This window comes from Podarcis cretensis (genome assembly GCF_951804945.1).
Source record: "Podarcis cretensis genome assembly, chromosome: 3".
Taxonomy (NCBI): Eukaryota; Metazoa; Chordata; class Lepidosauria; order Squamata; family Lacertidae; genus Podarcis; species Podarcis cretensis.
The window spans coordinates 38,327,634-38,349,787 of NC_137172.1; the positions used below are offsets into that span (position 1 = coordinate 38,327,634).

The 22,154-nt window shown below is 39.9% G+C and overlaps 1 protein-coding gene across 2 annotated transcripts in view; it reads right to left on the reverse strand.

Moving 5' to 3' along the window:
* The window catches only part of DNAH8 (dynein axonemal heavy chain 8), a 132,955-nt gene that overhangs the window by 72,588 nt on the left and 38,213 nt on the right, over positions 1-22,154 (reverse strand). For both annotated transcript variants that reach the window (XM_079969134.1, XM_079969135.1), the window contains exons 25-44: positions 21,596-21,704; positions 21,103-21,289; positions 19,840-20,036; positions 19,174-19,300; positions 17,624-17,859; positions 17,425-17,529; positions 16,548-16,661; positions 15,735-15,797; positions 13,184-13,284; positions 11,931-12,068; positions 10,973-11,213; positions 10,337-10,536; positions 8,499-8,652; positions 8,214-8,377; positions 6,097-6,199; positions 5,492-5,596; positions 3,863-4,024; positions 2,248-2,472; positions 1,495-1,667; positions 933-1,111 (exon numbers count right to left, since the gene is read on the reverse strand). In XM_079969134.1, the coding sequence (XP_079825260.1) occupies positions 933-1,111; positions 1,495-1,667; positions 2,248-2,472; positions 3,863-4,024; positions 5,492-5,596; positions 6,097-6,199; positions 8,214-8,377; positions 8,499-8,652; positions 10,337-10,536; positions 10,973-11,213; positions 11,931-12,068; positions 13,184-13,284; positions 15,735-15,797; positions 16,548-16,661; positions 17,425-17,529; positions 17,624-17,859; positions 19,174-19,300; positions 19,840-20,036; positions 21,103-21,289; positions 21,596-21,704 (3,083 nt within the window). The remainder of the gene's footprint in view (positions 1-932; positions 1,112-1,494; positions 1,668-2,247; positions 2,473-3,862; positions 4,025-5,491; positions 5,597-6,096; positions 6,200-8,213; positions 8,378-8,498; positions 8,653-10,336; positions 10,537-10,972; positions 11,214-11,930; positions 12,069-13,183; positions 13,285-15,734; positions 15,798-16,547; positions 16,662-17,424; positions 17,530-17,623; positions 17,860-19,173; positions 19,301-19,839; positions 20,037-21,102; positions 21,290-21,595; positions 21,705-22,154) is intronic.

The window sequence follows — 22,154 nt, forward strand, 5'->3', positions numbered from 1 at the left end:
GAACACTATTTTGTCTACAGAGGTCTACGCCTCTGTAGAGGAATTACAAGCTTTTTGGAATTAGAACATTTGTGCAGGAGAGCAGGGGGGAAAAAAAGAGGAGAAGAGAGAACAACAAGAACAACAAGAATAACAAGAACTGGACAAAGTTGGAAGATAGACCCCTTCCAAGATTGGACATTTGAAATTAAAGATGATTAAAAGACGGTAATGACTATTAAAAAGACGGCAAAGCGGACTGGTGAAGGATTATGGCTTAGATGTGGGAGCTCCAGGAGACAGTAGATATTGATGGACATTGGGAACGCAACTGGGAAAGGGGGGAGGGAAATTTGGAATCCAAAGGGTGTTAAATTATATTTTATTCTTTTCTTAATTTTTTTATCTTAATCTGTATTTTATATTAAAGAGGGGAACTCGTGGAAGGGAACAGGTCGATTTTAGGGGATGGGAAAATATTTTTTAAATTGGGTTAATGAAAATAATTTCAAAATTTGGGGTAAGAATTTGCTGAATCTATTTGAAAGAATTGGAATATAAGAGGGGGTGGGGAGGGGGAAGTCCTGGAAAGATGATATTGAAAATAAGGCCTTAAATTTGGATGCTTTTCTTTTTTTGTTATATTTGAAAATCTTTAATAAATATTATTTAAAAAAAAAATAGAAGTTGCACAGGGTAGAAAGGTGAAGGTCTAAGGAGTTTCCATGGGATGGCGGGTGAAGGCTTGGTGAGCAGCATGAGCAGGGGGCAGAATCCCCCTTGTATCACCATAACTATAGCTCCCTAACAATTTTTCCATAGACTGGCTTAGGCTGATACTGTGACAGACAGTAAATACAGGATCTAATGAGCCTATATCAAACACCAGTGGTGCATTGAACGCTGTTAATTCCATCACTCGTTTTCATTATGTCCAACAAGCCAGGCCTTACCTTTGAAAATACGGCCCAGTCCTCTGAAATCCATTTGATCTGAGCAGTTAAATACGACTACATATTTCCCCAAAGCTTTCCCCATGTCTTTCGTTGTTTCTGTTTTGCCGGTACCAGCAGGTCCTGCTGGAGCTCCTCCCATGTTCATTCCCAAAGCCTGAGCTAAAGTAATGTAGCATCTGTAAATGTAAATCCAGATCACTGCAGTATAGAATAAGGATGCGTATGAATACAATGCAATTGAACCTCACTCTACATTTTGAACTCAGGTAACACACAAGCCCCCATTCAGCAGAGGTAAAAGGATCAGGTCCCCACAATGGAGCTCAAAGATTCTCAGACTCTGCAAGTCCATGACAGGTCCCTTGCAGTAGGAGGGAGGGGAGATGGTCTGAGAAATGCAAGAGCGTTGCTCTGCCCTTACTTCCACACTGCTGGCAAGAGGCTGGCAGAGTTTTGCATGTGATAGTTCAACTGCCTTCAATTCTCCCTCAACTTGACCATTTAGGATTGTTATCATTATTAAATTATAGATAGTATGCAATGAATCCACTCTTCTTACCTGTCTGTTAATGGTGTTATAACCAGCCGATCTGTGCATCCCAGAAATTCATTTTGATAAACAAAATCAACATCCGTAATCGACACCAATGTTTGATCGAGATCTTCCTTAAAATAAAATCTGGACTGCTTCAACCATTCAAAATCAGTCACTGATTTTATATGCATTTTAACCTTAAAAAAAAAAAATTAATTATATCATAACAGTACAGAAGTATAATTCACTTGGTGAATTAAAAAGTTACGCCATTAAAATTATTCCCGCTGCTATTTTCTCTCTTAATACTCGTTTCTAGTAACTAAGAGCATTTTTTGTTATGATTTTTTTTGTCACCACACCTTTTCTACTTTTGTGCTTTAGTATACTGATTAATTATGTTGTTTTCATTCTCTATTCCTCTCCCAGCCAAGGCCTTAATGACTTACTGGGCAGCACTTCTTCAATTAAGTACTTGCCAGCCACCATTAGAAGTTTATGCCAGCTTTGGGCTAAATATGTACAGGTTTAACCATCCTGTGGTGGATGCTTAAGAAACAGTGCTTACATCTAACCATACAAGAAATTGCTTACATCTAACCATGGCCCAATTACTCTTAAGAGGAGAAAAGTCTAAGGGAACTCTAGCGACTGTCTTTCACTGTGATTCTCTCACACAATCCCAGCCAGGCCAAACAGTGATATTGGATACATAGCAAAACTTGGTAAGTAAGATATGAACTACATTAAAGATCTCAGCTAACATTTATACTTTACCAAGTCATCAAATATATCACGCTGGTGCACATGAATAGTAATGAGGGTTTCAAACTTCACTCTGTCAAACTTTGTAAGATCATGAGTTGTCTGGCCAATAAGTGTATTCAGAATATCCAGAAATTTCTGATTTGTTACTGACATTATTTTCCTATCATCTTTTGCGTTGGTTAATGCTTCTTCTGAATCGTGCGTCCATAGCATCTGAATTCCCAGCAACCCTACCTATAATAAATTTAACAAATAAAATATGTGCATGAATATTTATAGTGCATTCCAATTTATAACTAATAGACCACCAGCTCATACTTTTAAACTATAATTTAGGGTGATTAACTAGAACGATTAATGAATGTGGTTTTGATATGGATTTTCCTTTGGAGGCAGGAAGTAAATCAGGAAGTTTCAAGGGTCCTCTTCTCTATCATCATTTTCACATACATTCAGTGAAGTCCATAAGCAACCTTGTAAATTCCTTTACCATATTGCCATAGTGAAGCACAGAGATAATTAATAATATTTTCTTTAGAAACCGTCAAAGGTAAAACAGTCAGGGTTGTTCTTTATGTCACAAATATGACTCTTCCCTGAAGGTAAGAAACAGGAAAAAGCACATTTGAAAGCTTATCATGAAGCTTCAAGTGAGAAGTAACTTTGACATCTGGAATACTAAAAACAGCCTACAATAACACTGTAAAAACTTAGAATGACAGAGGCAAATACGACAATGGACATAGCCAGCAAATTCCAGCTACCCTTCCATCCCCAGTAATATGGGGACTTGTCACCCACAAATAAATGGGTGACTTACAACTTTATAGTGAGCATTATTGCTGCTTCATTGGGTATCAATGCTCATGGAATTACAAGAAAAACATTTGCCTTCCTGGGCCCTGATCTTGAAAAAAACAAGCTCTGTCCAGGGGTCCTTTACCTACCTTTCTACCTACTAGTAGTTGGAATATTTGAAAAGAACCACGTTTACATCTGTACTTTGCACTGAAGTTTACAGCGTGACCGTGGACCAGTCGCCCTCCCTTAGCCTAACCTGCCTCCCAAAGTTTTTGTGGGAATAGAACGAGTCGGGTGAGGAGAGAACCATGTAAATGCAATGCAATGAATGAATGAACAAATAAAAATATTTTATGCTGCTATTCAGAAAATTGAACTTGACGGCCATCCATAAAGCAGCAGATCACAGCATAGGACTGTGGACTCATAGCCTCTCTCCATTCTGTCTTCTCTAAAAACTACCATTTAACTATAAAATAAATAAAGCAACCACTATCAACATCTTTTCAGATCATTCATTACACCTGTTGAATCACATACAAGTTAGTCCCTCAACAAGTACACCACATCCATTAGCAGAGACAAATAATATTGTGCACACACAAGTTAATGTTAAGCAATTATAAATGCCATTGATATCAAAAGGAACCTTAAGGTGGGTAGATGTGCCTATTACTTATGACTACTGTATTTATTCTCACAAATGGCTAAGTCTCAATCCAGAAAAATATGTGCTTTTTCATTTTGTCTTTCAGCATGAAAACCTAGCCTTTTCACCTCAGGCCTTCATAGCTGGATCTTACCTGCTTTTCAGACTTCTCACCTGTGCTGGAAAATGGTAAAGGAAGTTCAGTAGCTGGTACCCTGGATCACTAATCTGATAAAAGGCTGCCCGAATGACACAGTGTAATGAAGACTGTTGCATTTTCAGTAGATCCATCAGCCAGAGCTCTACAGGTCCTTTTGCATTTACTGGGGTGTCCAACTGAAAAATTAAAAGTTGTGTATTCATTATTCAAAATGGGGTTTACAGTCTCTTTAGTTTGATTAAGAAAGGAGACAATGTACCCACTGGTGAATACCAGAAGTTTGTTCATTTCTGCTTAGGAATAAGGTAGGCAAATCAAACTGGATGCCTCAAAATTCTGCAAAGCTAAGCAAGTTCTGGTATGCTTTCAGATTGGATGGGGGGGACCGCATGCTGAGATTCCTGCATTGCAAGGGGTTGGACTAGATGACACTCAGGATCCCTCCCAAATCTACAATTCTATGATTCCATGATCCTAATAGTCCCAATTCTTCCATTTTCTGATGTCTAAAAAATTACCGGTAAACTAAAGCAATTTTCTCAACAACAAATATGTAAGAAAGGAAGAGTTCAAATGGGGTACAATGAGACCCTAAGAAGAGACTGTTGGTCTTACTTTAAATGTGTTTCTTAATGGGAACTAGAATACCACCAAGTGAGATTGTGTTCCTCCTGTTACTTGAGGCAGGAAAAAGTGTTTACCTAGATTACTTAGAGCATCAGGATATTGAGAAAGAAGAATTAAGCGATGGGTTGGAGTTCAATGAGCTTATTTTGACACGATTGTTTAATGAAGCTTTTTTTTTTTTTGCAATTGTTATGCAAGGCATCCTTTGACTTCAGATATACTCAGGTGGAATTAATTCATTTTCAGTGTACTGAACTGTGTCACACAAGTTGATATTTTAATCTCAAAACAAGTACGGTTTCCCTTGTTCCTGTCTTCACAGCTAGATAAAAAACAATGTGAATTTGGGGGATTGCATCAAGCACTCAGGAGTGGTACACTGCTCACCCTAAGATTCCCCACACAGAGTTACCTGGGAGTAAATTGCATTAAACACAGAACAAACTCACAGGTACACACACAGAAAAGCTAATATGATTGTGCTCTTCCTGATGCTGAGGGCTCCATTCTGATCTGTCTACCTCATCTAATGAGCAAGAATCTACTTCATAAAACATTGTTTAATGAGGAACAAAGAACTAGAGTATTGTTATAATTTTAAACAGTTGCTGTACATATGATAAAATATGTCAAAGAGCACTGCCTACTGCTGCTTCATAGGCTTGTAGCTCATACATTCCAAAGCTTCATACTGTATAGTAAAAATGTTAATGTTAAAAGTTAGTTAATGTATAAAGACTAACTCCATACTACCTTATCCACAGTCATCAAAAGCTAGCCAAATATTGTATATCTCGTAAACATTTTATCATCGTATTCAGGCTTTGGCAAGTCTAAGAGGTGGGTTTTTAGTTTTTAGTTAAGATATTCTAATTAGAGAATGGTCCTATTACATCCTTCTGCACAAAGAAATAACATTTTATTTTTAACTGTGCCAAATTTCTAGGATGGTATGTAGGGAGAATTATAAAATTCAGAATCATACTAAATTATATTTATAAAATGCAAAATATTACAGGAATTTTTTCTCCTTCTCTTGATATGACTGCCATTATGCGATCATAATCCTTTGGATGAAATTCCACTTCGTTTATGTTGTCAGATAAACCAGGCAAATGTGGCTGAAAGAAAAATAGAATCCATGAATGCATGTAGTATTCTGGCCAGGACATTTTCACAAATTAGCTTATTTTTGTAAATGAGCACAAATTCTGAATTAGAAAAGAGTAAATGATGTTGATGGCCAGATCCCAACATGGATTTCTTCCCACCATGGGAATTTACTCCTTGGTAAACAGCTGCATTCAGCCAAAAGTTATTTGAATTTATAGGAGAGTTTCCAATAGGAAGTGACAAGAGGGAGCCATGCTGGAGTGATGAGAGTATAGTAGTTAATGTGCAGGAAATCCTGGAATTCACCCTAAGTCTGGCTATAACAAGAGCCTCTATTTTCCAAGATATGTTGAACCATTTCAATTAAGCTAGCATAAATCATGCTTATAGTCACTGACTCCTTTGCACTGTAGTTTTAAAGGTACATGAAGTACACAAAATCAGAGCTGTTTCAAATTTGTTCTGCATTCAGTAAATACTATTTTTCCATATATATGTTGGAACCTACCTGAATAGTGTGTGAATCACTAGCTTGTCCAAGTATTTCCAGAAGAGCAGGGTCAGAGATAAAAAAGAACCTGGGAAACAGCAATCTTTTCTTTTCCAAATATCTTTAATAAGAAAAGAGATTTATTTCAGAAAACGTTTTCCCCTCCATTTTTCAAAGTGCACTTACTTGGGAGATTCAAATAAATGTATGTAATATCAATCCAAGATGTAAATTTGCCAGTGGGGCAGAGCCACTATGCCAACTTTCGGGTAGGTGAGTGTTTACCAGGAGGGAGAGAGAAGGGATGAAGCAGCAGAGGGGTGGGCAAGGTGCAGATACACCAGCAGAGCCAATCCGGTGTTTCTGTTGCATTGTGGTGACCTCTCTGCCACCTCCCCATTCTGGTAAGCAAGCCACCTACCAGGTAGCAAACTGCTTCTGATCAATCCTATGCAAAGGATACATAGCAACAAATCTCAGGATTGCATGCTGAGTTTCCAGTACCCACAAAAGCTTATGCCATAATCAAAGTTTTAATATTTAAGATGCCACAAAACTCCTCGTTGGCTTGGTTTGCAGCAGAGTTAACATGGCGACTCCTTTGGAAATTCTCATGCCCATCTGTGGACAGCTTCAGAAGCCTAAGACCTCCACAAGTTGAACCTGGAAATGCTTCTGGAGCTACTGCTGGTTTGCATTAATTTCCTGGGTCAAAATTGCTTTGCTGCTCTTCTTGCTCTGCTCCTCTGCATTATAACAAGCTTCTGCCCTTTCTGGCCATTATATCCACTTTCCTTTATCTGTGCAACTTACGGGCATCCAGATTATAGACCCAATTTATGCTTCTAGCTCTTGCCTACTCCCAATTCTTTTCTTGCCTTAGGAAGCCTTTCCTCATGTAACATGATCTTGCTAGTAATACCACTATCTGTTTCCTTTCACAACCACCTCACTTGATGACTTCTACTGGATCTCTGAACTCTGCGATCCTGGTTTTGCCCTCCCCATGCTAAGGGGGCCCTCTCATTGCAAGCACATGACAGCCGCACTGCCAGGCATTACAATGAGGTGGCAACATCCTTTGCTCTCCAGGAGGCCAAAGAAAGCACACAACAAACGGGTGCAGATGAGAGTTTGAGATGGCAGCAGGGTTTCTCATACCACATGCACAACACCCCAAAGGCCTTGGGAGTTTGCCTGTTCCCCATTTCTGGTAAGAAGTTGTAGTAAGTAAGTGATGGAAGAGGGATTTATGATGCAACTGGGCCAAAGCTGCTCTGTCCCACGTGCCTCACATTCAATGCTACTTTAGCTTTTGCATATTGTGGTACATGCTAATGGATGATAAATCAGTGTTCACTGATATTTATTCTCAGCCTGCATAAACAATAATATTGAGACTCATTCAGGACCATTTGTAGTTTCAGATTTTTTGTGTTTTTTACTATTTATTCCCATGCCACACATCCTTTTAAAAATACCCATCCCAGCTACTGCCTAGTGCCCAACATCACCTAAGGTCATCCTTGACCTTAATCGGGGAGCTACAGATCTAAATTCCTCCAGCTTCTCCCAATTCCTAAAATTCTGGTACTAGAAAATTAAAAGTATAAAAAGTGAAGCATGGGTGTATAGAAGCCTAGATTTATGGGAAGATCTACTATAAACAGAAGAAAATATTCCTGCTTTTTACCTTCCAATATTATCTGTACTTTGAGCCATAACTTAACTTTGGCAATTGACTGTCTGGACTGAATTAATAAAAATATGCAAGACTAGAAAAGTAATTATTTATTTGCAAAGTGATTTTTATATTATTATTCTGATATTTTTTTTACCAAACTAAAAAATATACCAAAGACCATAAGCAAATTTACATATATGGGCCTAAACTCATAAATCTGCACTGAGCATGCCAGCTGCACATGCCACAAATCAATCCCCTAAAATCTCTTAATAACGTCCCAAAACACCATTCCCAGAACTCTCCCCTTAATACCAAACACGAAATGACACTAAAAATTAAGAAGCATGCAATGTTAATTAAAACCATAAAAAGTTAATTAAGATGGACTATTACTTTGACCTAAATTAAAAGGATCAGATTTTTTTCAAAAAGTTTGTAAACTTTGTACCCTGTCAACGACTTCTGGCACACTTCCAACTGCTCGTGTAAATGCGGTAAAAGCTGCCCCATAGTCTCGTCTCCAACACAGCAGTTAACTACATTGGGGTTTTCATGAGCTCGCTGCATTATTTTTATCCATGATTTGTCAATGTTTTGAAAACGTTTCGCTTCCTAAACAGAGTAAATGTAATGGAAACGTGAATGAATATTATGTCATTCTAAAGTGCAAACTACTGCTACGCAGCTACATTTCAAGATCAATATTTACATAATTGAACCATGATAAAGTTACCTGAGGTAACTGCTTGGCAATATCTCCGCCGACAAAAACAGCTTCAAGATAAACCCAGAGGTTTTGCACAATCAACCATTCTTCAATTATATCGCTGGAGGTACTAAGTTTGAACACCCAGTTCTGAATCTCTTTTTTAAAAGGTGCATTGTATCTGAGAATAGGAGGCAAGAAAATAGCAGCATGAAATTGAAGAGTGACCCTTTTCACAATATTATTGTTACTATATTCTTTTAACAACTCTTTTCCCCCCACTTTAAATATCTCTATTTGGTAGTGCCTTGGTGTAGACATAATGCTGTGCTTGGGTCACACAACCCATTTTTCTCTTCCCTCTTCCCCACTCCTCTGAGTTTTGGAGCTAACTGTGGTTCAGCTTTACAATTTTAAAGGTGTTATGGCCTTGTTCACACGTAATGCTAAGCCAAACTATGATTTGGCATGAATGAGCAAGCATGCTGGTGTATAGTGAAAAAATCAAGACTGCTTGGCTCTTCCCCTGCTGCTGCCAAGATACTGAGAGCTAAGCCATGGTTTGGCTTAGTATTATGTCTGAACCAAGGTTCATGGTTTGCTTCCCTCAAACAAACCACAAACAGAAAGCCAAGAACAAACCTTGATACAGCTTGTGATTTACCTGGAGTGAGGCAAACCATGAGTCTTTATTTGGACATAATACTAAGCCAAATCGCAGCTTAGCTCCCACTAGTAGCTGAAGGAGGGGAGGAGTGAAGCATCTATGATTTTCTCAGTATGTGCCAGCATGCTTGCTCATTCATGCTAAGCCATTGTTTGGCTTCATGTAACCTGTGAACCAGGGACGTGGGTGACGCTGTGGGTTAAACCACAGAGCCTAGGACTTGCCAATCAGAAGGTTGGTGGTTCGAGTCCCCACGACGGGGTGAGTTCCCATTGCTCGGTCCCTGCCCCTGCCAACCTAGCAGTTTGAAAGCACGTCAAAGTGCAACTAGATAAATAGGTACCGCTCCGGTGGGAAGGTAAACGGTGTTCCGTGCGCTGCTCTGGTTCGCCAGAAGCGGCTTAGTCATGCTGGCCACATGACCCGGAAGCTGCACGCCGGCTCCCTTGGCCAATAAAGCGAGATGAGCGCCGCAACCCCAGAGTCGTCCGCGACTGGACCTAATGGTCAGGGGTCCCTTTACCTTTAACCTGTGAACCAGGACTATAGCTAACTCTTGTTAGGCCCAAACCACAGGATGCAATTATACTTAGAAGTAGGTTTTTGTAACTGTGGTTGAGACTACCTTAGTGATAGTGTTGGTGCAGATGTAATACTAAGAGTTTGCTCCAAAACTGAAAGAGAGAAGGGGAGGACACTTACACAAGAGGGGACAAAGAGGGAGGGGTGTGCACATTTGCAAGCTTCTCCTAATCGCCTAACTGTGATAAGGTAACTGGGCACTGCTACATTTGCACCAAGCTGATATTGGTGGCTGCAGCATCCTACTGCCATGGCCATTGCTTAGGGTGGAGAATGGATAGCAGAAGAGCACCTTGTCTGGCCTCAGAGAGCACAGCTCCAACTCTATGGCCAAAATTACTCAGGTACCATGAACGCACTCGCCTGGGTACTGTGTCAGTTGTCTTGGTTAAATAGGGCAAAAGGGTACTCTCTCCCTTCTGTCCTACTCAGCCACAGTTGGAGAGAAGTGAGAGATCACTGGACTTTTTGTTAATATTGTTTATTATGCCTTTAAATATTTATGACTTGCAAGGTGCCTTGGAAAAAAATTATATCCTGAAAGGCTGGATATAGAGAGTTGTAAGAATGAGACAAAAATGCTAATAAAAACATTCTACAAAATCTGTGAAACTACCTGTTACTCATCAAAGAGCCCAGGATCATTAAGCTGTCCTCCATGAGTGTAATAATTTCAGCAGATTCTGTTCCCTTGAGAAGTAGCTCTCCTCTTCCTTTGAATGCTGAAAAACTTAAGACCTGATTTGCCCAACTGTCAATTACTTGAGCTAACTTAGCTTCAATATCTTTTTCTTTTATAGCAGATATACAGATGTCCTGCAAAGAAAGAAAGATCCTTAAATTAATTTTTAAAAATATTGATAAGCCAACTGAGGAATCTCAACAAAGACACCTTACTTGTGCCCATGTTTAGGTATACCTCTTTTGTGTACTGACACAAACACTGCTGCACATGAGCAAAGAAAGGCATACCTTCTAGGCCAGGGGTTCCCAACTGGTGATCCATGGGCCCCAGTGGGTCCTCGTAACCCACCCAGGGGGTCTGTGGTGCCATTCACATAACAAAAACTACCATAGAGATATTAAAATTTTCAGAAGTAGAAGATCCGTGGCTTGGCCTTTAAAAAACAGGTGGTCCACAATACTTAGCTAATTGGGAATGACTGTTCTAGAGCATGCTCACTGACTCTCAAACTGCACCTTAGTCTGGCATTCTCTTTCAATATAAAAATGCAACTGTATGGAAGACTACCTCAATGTCATCTTTATGCTTGAGAAGCGGTGCTTCCATTATATTCCGAAGGCAAAAGGAATCTGATTCCACATCAAATGGATGCCCAGTTGTATCAGAAATCCGGTTCCAGTGTCTTAGTTTCATTGCTTTATTAGTCATCATTTCCAACAGTGGGCAGGACTCACTGAAATCATCTATTCTTTTCTTAAGATCTAAAAATGCTTGCCAGTCTTTGAGCCCCTTAGGTAGTTTGCGGCACCTTTCATTGAAAGAGATCGAACATTTTACTATTTAAAACCTAAAATGTGCAAATATCTTAACAGAAACAAAACAATAAGCTCATTTTTGAAGAAGAAAAACTTCTAAAAGCTTTCCTAAAAACAAATGTATTTGCATCCTAGAGGATTTCATGCTTGGGATCAGACAGATTGAAAGAGCAAGTTCTCTAAAACTGGAACCACAGCTTAGAAGGCCTTGCTGTGACTACCTGCTGATGTTACTTCCCAGGTGTTAGGAATCTTAGGCAGGACTGATCCTGCTTACTTTAAGAGATGCAAAGGCTAAGATATGCTAGAAAATTCCACCAGAAATGGAAATGGGAGCAGAAATTGTCACTATTTGTATATTCGCCCGAGGTCAATAACAGAACTTGCACAAGCAAATACTGGCTTCTGCATTTTCTGCATTTTTCTGACATTTGTCTTACGCTGAAATGCATCCAAATTACTCACATAATTAATTATGTAGTTAATTACATTAGTTTCAGCCATAGGCAACAGGGGAAGCAATGGCACAGGTTTTAGCAGAAGATAAAATGAGTTTGACCAAACTGCAGGAAGCAGTGGAAGACAGGAGCGCCTGGCGTGCTCTGGTCCATGGGGTCACGAAGAGTCCGACACGACTAAACGACTAAACAACAACAAAAATGTACATAGTGTGGTGGATGGTTTGCAAATCATGTAGAAAGTAAACTCACCTGTTTTGAAACTCCAAAAGTTCAGCATTAATTTTTTCAATATCTACATCTCCCCAGAGAATTTCATAATACCCACTGATATTATTCATCACAGTATCGTACAATCCATACAGTTTTTGAAGCAAACTTAGCTCCTTCCTGCAAAAAACAACAACATCATGATGGAGCCACTAGCATACCTTCTATTTGTAAAAGTGGGACGCGGGTGGTGCTGTGGTCTGAGCCTCTTGGGCTTGCCAATCAGAAGGTTGGTGGTTCGAATCCCTGAAACGGAGTGAGCTTCCGTTGCTCTGTCCCAGCTCCTGCCAACCTAGCAGTTCGAAAGCACATCAAAGTGCAAGTAGATAAATAGGTACTGCTGTGGTAGGAAGGTAGGAGGGTGTTTCCGTGCACTCTGGTTTCTGTCCTGGTGTTCCGTTGCACCAGCAGCAGTTTAATCATGCTGGCAACATGACCCAGAAAGCTGTCTGCAGACAAACACCAGCTCCCTTGGCCTGAAAGTGAGGTGAGCGCTGCAACCCCATAGTTGCCTTTGACTGGACTTAACTATCCAAGGGTCCTTTACCTTTTATCTTTACTTTGTAAAAGTGCATCTGATTTAATCTGAACTGTGATCAAAACAGTGGTTCCCAATCTGTGGGCCATGGCCCCCTGGAGAGGCACAGATTTATCCCAAGGGGTTCACAGATTGGGGTGGGGAGAGCCTTTAGCCTCCAAGACTTAGGATTTTTTCCCCATGAGGCAACTGAGCATCAGGGTGCTGAATTCCAAAAACACTGAGGAGAAGAGAGAAGACAGCTGTGCTGGTAAACATATACACCTGCTGCTACATTCACGGGAATGTAGATTCCAAGATGTTTATACTAAAAGTCTTCCAGCCTGCTGCCCAACTTCATTCTGTTAATATCTTACACAACTGCAGTTCCAGTTCCAAATCTAAGCAAAAGCTTTTTACAGCTGATTTTAACTGCTCGTCTCTTAACACCCCTTCTGCCTCATCACTCCCACGACTCACTTTTGATTCTGCAGAACAAACATCACATGCAAGACACATCTCATAGCTGTCCCTCCTTCTTTATTTCCTCCTGTGATTCTTCACATTATAGCAAGTTTTCAGAGGAGCTGAGTTCTGAAGATTATATATAGTGTCCCCAGTGTACAAATACAATATTGTGCAAATGTCTCTCCCATCATTAAAGCCTTCCTACAATGCTTAACTTATTCTGGCAGGTAGAACAATTTCCCACAGTTACCTGATTTTATGTAAAACTTCATAGTCCGTGACAGGCAATCCAAATAGCTGCTCACCAGATGAATAAGTAATAAATTTCCTCCAGAGCTCATCAAAATTGGCCTAATAAATAACAGAAATTAACAAAGGATTTAGATTATGTAACACAAACATAGCTATTCTTTACTACATGCATATCCAAGACAAGTCCCTTGGGCTTCCTTCTCATATGAGAAGTCTGGGGATTAGATCAGGCATAACATAATGTTCATGATGCACTTTGTACGCATGAATGTATTACTTGCAGATCTCTGTGAATGCCAATTACACAGAGCCAGTTCACTCTGGCATGCTAATCATTTGATGGCTGAAGCAATGTTTTTCAATGAAGTTAGTTCCTGCACTCAATAGCTATGAGTTGTCAAGTATGGAGTAATCAGGTGGCGATAAATCAATTACTATATATGCAATGTTTATGTTAACTAGGCCATCAGCACTTTCTTAGATTGGTTTGGCTACTGCAGTCATGTGATATCTTCTTATCAGAAATGCTTCATGTGATCAGCATTTAGATTTATTATATTTTAAAATGTTTCTAGCCCGCTTTTCTGTTTAAAAAGCCAATGTCCGCAGTGGCTCACAAATTAAAAGAAAGCATGAAATAAAATAATAATAATAACAACAACAACAACAACAACAACAACAATAATAATAACAATAATAATAATAAAGCCAAAATAGCAGCTAGAGATTAGCAACAGAAAAACACAGCAAGAGAAAACATAGCAACTAATCTTCCCTTGGCTTAACACAAAGCTTTGTGAGGAGAAAGATGTGAGAGGAGATGGAGATGGAATTCTGAAGCTTATGTGCATTGGCTGAAAAGATGCTGTCACCATATCACCTCCCCAACCTTTGAGAGCAGGCCATAGGGGATGCAGAACCTGCCTCAGATTAAGACCTAAGAGAGTGGCGGACAGCTCAGAGTGGAAGAAGTACTCCTTAAAATACCCTACTCCCAAGTAATTTAGGTTTTAGGTCCTAATACCAGGACTTCAGGTTGGGCCTGGAGCCCATGTAGTCAGCACAAACGACCTTGGTTCCCTACAATACAGTCACATACACAAAGTCCTACAAAACAACTGGGGGAAAACAGGGAATTTGAAGTTTGCTGGTATAATATGTGGCAAATACATACGTGTGAAAAGGCTTGGTGAATCAATTTGATCATTAGCTATAACACAGAAGTGGTTGGCAATGTTGCAGGGATCTCATTGCCCGTATCACAGCTGTTTACTAGGAGGGGGAGGGGGAGGGTCAGCATGGTGCAAATTCAATGGTGAGAGCACAGGATTGACTCCTCCAGTGCATTTGCATTGCGACGAACTCACCCTCTACCTGTGAGTAAGCTGCAGTAATGTGGGTGACAAGTCAGACAAGCATCACTACTCTACCAGCTACTGCTGCCATAATCAAACAATGTCTGAATTTACAAATATGCAGAAAGGGGCGGCGGCTGCGCACTGCACTCACATTCTGATAGTAGGCTACCTTGTACTGTTTGATGAGCTCTTCTTATCTTTCACAGAGTCAAACAGCTACACAAGATTTAGGGCAGTCATTTGACTCTCACTGTGCCATATAAAAGGTTCGTCTCAAGGTTATCATAATGAGAATCAAAACAGCAAGAAATATGATGCCATAGGCCCCGATAAATGAAAAGAAGAAAATGCTTACAGATTAAAAACTCTTATGGGACTAAAGCTCAGATATAATGCAATACTTCAATAAAAACAATTTGGTGTATAACTAGTTAGAATGAAGCAAACCGTCATGCAAAAATTGTTTTGGCTCCTCTTGTTTCAGAGTGGGTGCCTATAATACCTCACGCTTCAGGTGGGCCCCCAAAAGGATTCAACCTTTCTTTTAAAAATATATTTCCAAACACAAAGCAAAACATGTGATGCAGTTACTGGAGAGCGTGAGTCTAAAACTGGGACTGAGACTGAGGGGAATAACTGAGAGGCAACAGAACAACTTGCATCAACAAAAGGCAGGGGGAAAACACAGGCGCGTTCTAGAGAAGTCAGTTTACTTCCTTCAGTTTGTCTTTCCAGTCTTTGACCACAAGGCGAAGCAAAATCCCTGGCTAATGATGCCAGAAGCGGCTTAGTCATGCTGGCCACATGACCCGGAAACTGTACGCTGGCTCCCTCGGCCAATAAAGCGAGATGAGCGCCGCAACCCCAGAGTCGGCCACAACTGGACCTAATGGTCAGGGGTCCCTTTACCTTTACTTTACCAATGGGAGAAGGTGAGATATAAATGCAATTGATTAATTAAGGTGCTCTGGGAGGCTTTTTGGCTAAAGGCAGGTAGAAATGCTCTAAATAAATAACCCATAAGTGAAGGCAAAATATTCTAGGGCACTACTGAGAACTGTACTGAATAAGGTGCCCACCAGGGTCAATGTTCTGAAGAGTTTTACAAATCAAAAAGAAGGGTTGCTGAATCATCCATTAAGGCCTACCCAAATACCACACCACTCAGTTTAACATCTTAAACATTCTTACCTGAAATATCTGCAATCTGTTGCTAGCTTCTTGAGGTGGTGTATTTGGAACCATGGGTCCCTCCTGTAATAGGCAAAATGTAGCCAATAATTAATATATATTTAAAAAATAACTCTGAATCCTTTCCCCCTTCTCATATCCACTCAACACACATAGATATCACAAGGACTAGATGAATTTCATGTTATACATAGGAATACATAAATTCCAATGCAAACTGGTCTGATTATCTCCCATAGCAGAATGCAACTATCTTTCAGATTTTGCACTTCTCTGAATTTTGGTGCCACTCTTGGGTAAAAAAAAATACTTCAATACATTAAAAATAAATAGCTGTAAAATAAAATAAACTTAGAGATGCACATGTGATAAAATATACATTTAAATCTGTATTTTTGGAATTTATTTATATCCCAATATGATTTTAATGCATTTTTTTAAAAGAAACACCTGCAGATGAATGTAGGAAAAGGAGAGAAGTTTATTAATTTATTAATAAAGGCATGCAAAACTGATATAGGCTGCAAACAGACTGACCTGTCCATTATATGTTATAGGCCTTCATGTATTAGACTGCCTATAATACATATTCTAAAACAGAACAGCAGAATTGTTTTTGACTGGATATTATAATTTCTGCTAAAACCATATATGACCTAAATTTATTTTTTTCAAACCACTTGCTTTTTCTTAATCATAGTGCTTTGCTTTGCTTTGCTCAACACAAGATAAAGTTAGATGAGACAGTTTACATATGTATAGTGTGAGATATATATGTATGTGCGTTCTCTGCAAACTGTTCAAATAAATTACCATTTCATATGCTGTTTCATAGCTTGACACATCCTCACGGAAAACCTCAACAGCCTCCAGTAGCTGGCTCTTAAACTTGGGCTGCACTTGAATCAGCTCATCTTGAACACTGGCCTGCAATATAAATGGATGTTCAAAAACTCCAAGAAAGTAGCACCCGTACAGTTTCAACTTTATCTATTCAAATGTGGATGGGCTGCCCTCCAACTCTAGGACTCAGACAGCAAATGTCAGTATGACATAGAAATAAACTGGTTTACAAGTTGCCTCTTGGAGCAGAAGAATTACAAGGAACTAAAAAACAACCAGGTCTGTATCTCGTAGAAAGATTTTGAGAGCGTCATGGATCAAAAGCAGCTTAGCCAGTAGAGCACACTGGTGGAACCCACCTGGTGCCCCCACCATTGTGTCCATCCCACACTGTCTTCCCTATTACTTCTCCCCGCCCCAGAAGTGGCAGTGACCAGGCAGCTGGAAAGCAAATGTCTACCATGCTGGGCGAGTGCTGCTGTCATGGGTGCATGGATGAGGAGCAAAAGTTCAAGTTCAAGTGAAAAGTCCTATAAGATCATAAAGGGAAGGGATATGCATCTTGCAGCCAGGAGCCAGAAGAGGTAACTTGGTTTGGAAAGAAATGTGAAACACGGCTATTAGAATCATATAATTATAGAGTTGGAAGGAGCCACAAGGGGTTTAAAACAAACAATTGAGGAACACAAGTCTCCAGTCCAGAAGCACCATAGAGATCCATAAACCAGGATTGTTGATCTTGGAGCACAGGCCAGATGACCTGAAACACTCTAAGCTGATACTAATGAACTTTTATGAACTGCCATTAATTAATTCTCACATAATGGTGTATGTTTCATATACTTACGGCTTTGCTTTGCAGCTTTATGAAAGAGTACCGTAATGTATCAACTCCTTCTGATTCCTCTTTTGTCACTTCAACTTCAAATCTATTTAAAATTGTATAAGCTTCCTAAAAACAAACAAAACAAAGAACAGGATGCCTCACAATTCATATTGTCAAAAAAGTAATGTCAACCCCAACTCTTTTTTTTTTTTAAACTTACTTCAATGGGCCCCATAGTCATATCCATTTCTATTTCCTTGTCTCGTATATGAGCCAGAGCTTCCATAGCAAATCTGACATCATCTAAATCTCGAATTGGTCGAGATAGTTTTTTCAAATATTCTGCTATAAATGTTATCATGTCTTGCATTTTCTTCTTGTACTCCTCATTTAAATAGCGGCAGAGTAACATTTTCCATGCTTTAGCTTCAATTGAGAGCGCCAATTTCATTGGTCCTATGGAAAAATTACAGTCTCTAGATCATACTGTACACAGAAAGCAACTAGCTTTTGCATGTCACACATTGAAAGGAAATTGCACAGACAAGTTTAAACCAAAACAGCCTAGTCAGCAAAATTACAACCTTTAGGTTGTGACCCCAAAATTTTCTGCAAGTAGTTTTGCATGCCAAACAGACTTTGGATTTGTATTTCCTAACCAACTGCTTTCAGAAGAGTCTCTTCAAAATGAAGGCTGTGCATCCTTCAGGCATGGGTCTATAGGATGCAGCAGAATCTCAAATCCTTAAGCAGAAACTTAATGAGTCTTTCCTGTTCAATTTGTGCTAGATGATCAAAGCCCTACTTCTTTAGATTTTGGTTATAGTTAGTAAAATAATTTATGTTATTACATCTTCATGCTTTAGTCTCCCTTTGTATCTCCTTAACAGAGCCCCCTGATGTCAAGTATCTAATTGGAGTTATGTAACAATTAGAGCCAATAAATTTATTCATGGGCGGAGGGGATGTTTTCACTGTTTAATTATTTCCTATAACAGGGCTAGAACTTAAGAATCAAGAGAAGACCTAGCAGTGCACAGAGGTTATCCATCACACGTTCCAAGAATGTGCAAAGCGGCACGTAGGGCTGACTGTGCTGGCCCTGCACACCTCTGCCTTCAGACATTGGACAGACAGTATGAAGAGGAAACCTAAGCACATTCAGCTGATTGTGCATAGCCTCTTCCATCCTCAACTGGAGGTCTCAGTCGCATGGAGCTGTCAGGGCTGCTCAGAGCTCCCCAGCCTCTCCATATGTTCACAGAGCACAGTTCACAGATAATAACTTCTGTATTGGACTTTAGAGATGAGTGGGTTATTTCCTAACATAATATGGTTGGTTACTGGGCTATGGCATGATCTTTCGTCTGCCAAATAATTGAAGTTCAAAGTAAAATTTCCACAAATGCCAGATTTGTGTTGCTATAACAAAATTTCAAATCAGTGCTATGGCTGTAAAAAAAGTATTAAGGCATTTCTCTAGGATGGACAAAAGACAATCTGAAGACCTAGAAACAACAGGAAAAGATCAATTCAAGATTGCAAGATCAACTTACACTTGACATAGCTATTCCAAACACTGCTCAGAAAAGCAAATAACTTGTTGCCCCCAAAGTGACAATTTATTTTCCTGCACATTGCAAGCAAGCAAGCAAGTTAGTTTTATTACGGCAAAAGCCAGCGACACAGAACACCACAAGATCAAACAAAAGGAAACTATGGAAGAACCACATACCTGCACATTGCACATAAAGAAAATGGTTTTCATACCTGTATTCAGTTCAATGGGGCCAACAGAAATTGTAGGTTTTAAATCTTCTATCTCTTGTTCAAAGGTAGCATAATGAAGAATCTCTGACCTGATCTCAGTCAGAGAAGGGTTACTGGCCAAAAATTGCTGTAAGCAGTTGGAACAGATTATTAACATGAATTATTTTATTCTGTTAAAACAGTATTCAGTATTGTAGTGTTACTTCAAAGGCTACATAAGGAGTGCGACACATGCATATAGCAGCTACATCAGAGCTGCAAATAGCAGCTTGCCCAGGACACACTGCACTGGCCTGCATTGAGTCCCCCACTCCAAATCCTGCTCTCCATGGATGCTGCCACCTACCAACTACCAGAATAACCCAGGAGCCTATTCCACCTGCTTAAAGTCAAGATTCACAGTGGGAACAGCCCACAAATACAATACAGCACTTATGTTCAGCTCCTCAAGCAAACTTTTTTCCTTCTGCTTTCTGGTAAAAACTGTGAATGTTGTTATATGAATAGGGTAGGATTTGAGGGGATTCATGTGAATCCAGGTCATCTGCACCCAGGGGACCCTGACACTTAAGAGATCCTATGCACTAGCTTTTGAACCATGAACCAAGTTGAGTAAAAAGAAATGCAGTGCTTAAAATCACAACGAAGGCTCAGAATTCAGTTTACCTGAACTTTCGCATCTCTGTCTTCTGTCCACAGAGCTTTATATTTTTGAAAGTCTTGCAGCGCTTCACTAGCTGCTTTCCGTACAGAGTTTACCGATGAGGACAGAAGCACAACTAACTTGGAAATATCTTTGTGTTCTGCCACTCCTGGATAGAAATTTCTCAACTTTCTTGCAGGATATGTCTCTTCTGGTGTTTCTGAGAAATATGGTTAACAACATAAATTCTGTAGCCTCTCTTTACACTCCCCTTCCATATATCAAAGCAGAGCAAAAACGTAAACAGCAGAAATCTACACTAATGAATATGTATTTCTTATTGAGCATAATCCATAAAAAAAAATTCACTGAGATTTGACAATTTTTTTATTTTTTTTAATTTAATAGACCGGGTTACTACTTTACATTTCCTGGATTGTGCTCTCAGACTCTATTATACTTACTTATGTATTTCTGAGAAATAAAGACTACTTGTGTTTTTTGTTGATCCCTCTGGCACTCGCCGAGGCTTATTTCTTTATCTGGAATATATATCCTTTGCCTACTAATCAACGATATCAAGGGGGCTTGCAATATAGTCAATGTACAATAAGGATGACAGAGGACCTGAATACATTTGTTTAGGATAATGGTCCAAATATCCTCTGTTTAGATATACACTTTTCCCTTCTTCCCTCGCTGGCTGGCAAGCAGGCCCGTAAAAACAAGGGTTTTGGCCACACGCACACACAGCAAATGCAAGTTGCGCTAGACAACCCTCTAAGGTATGTTTGGGTTCATAGGGCAAAAAGCAGCACCATAGCCAGAGGATGCACCAAGTCCCCTCAGAACACACCCTTTCTGCTATCGTTGGTTCCACAACCCAAGAGGTGGTATCTAGTTGGCCTTGCTCATTGCTGGGGTCAGACTTTTTTAAAATTAAAGTGGTGGGAAGCTAAAGTCTCAGTTGCTGATGGCGCCACTGCTGCTTTTCCATGGTGCTACTGGGTTGTTTTGGGGGGTCATTTGGGTCCCCTGGCCTGTGCAGGATCCTCTGGGGTGCACAGGATCCTAGACCCGAGAATCAGAAGTTGAACAGGTAATACATGAGAGGGGGTGTTTTATCCACAACACCATGCACATGTCACTTAAAAATTGGGCATTTCACAGTATAAATGCCCAGCTGGAAGTAAGGTGGGTTAGGTGTTGCTTTAAAGAACAGTTTTGAAATTTTGGAAGCAATGGCACTTTGTAATGGAAAAGAGGAGCAGAGGCTACTAACTTACTTTCTTCTTTTCTCGCTTTCCCTCCTATTAAGCTGGGTGATGCAGCAACATTGCTTTCCAGGGTGGTACTGGATCTTGGCGGGTGGTGCAGCTGTCCCCAGTGTGCCACCCCACGGCTTACATCCAGTGTCAACTGAATCATGCGGTTGATGGCTTGCTGGATATCATCCAAACTAGGCACCATTACCTATGTAGAACACATAAATGCTTTCCATTAAACACAATGCAACTGTCTTAAACCCAAATGTAACTCTCTTAAACCCAAACACAGTTTGGCAAGCATTTGCCATCAGCAGCCCATAAGCTTGTGAGTTCTCAGCAAGAAGCTCTGGGTATTCTCATTTTAAAAATTTAAAATCATCTCTAGATTTTGTATGTGAGTTGTACACTACTTCATCCAAATCTTCAAGAAATTTATTGAACAGCACTGCAAAAGTTAAGATAATCAGAAGAAATTAAGGAGTTCGCCTTCTTGATTGCATAAATCACTTACAACATTTGGAATAGCTAAGTGCACTTCAGCTTTTAGAAATGTAATAACATCTTCGGGTTTAGTAGTTGCTGTCTGAGGTAAATAGGGTGGCCGTCCAAATGAGCTGGAGCTGAAAAAGAAACAGGAAATATTTTATTGATATGCCACTACAAAATGCCAAAATTGGCGGGGAGGGAGTGGGAAGGAAGAGAACAGAACAGAGGGCACACCAAGAGGGTTCTGTGGGGCAGCATGGGGGAGGTTGAAGAGAGGAAGGGGGAACATCCAGCTCTTCCAAGACAGGGAAAGTCTGGTCAATTGCTGTGTTTGTTTTCTTATGCCAGTGGCAAAAAAGTACTAGCATTTCGAGAGTTGTGAAGGAATAGGACTGAGTCTTGTGGGGAAAGAAAATCCACTTCAAGATTTGAGAAGACAACCTGTTCAGTTCAGTTCAGTTCAATTTATTGTCTTTAGTGAGCAGCCATTACAACCTGTGTGGAATTTTCTTCACCACACAAAGCCTCTTTTACCACGTAGGTAAAGGTAAAGGGACCCCTGACCATTAAGTCCAGTCATGGCC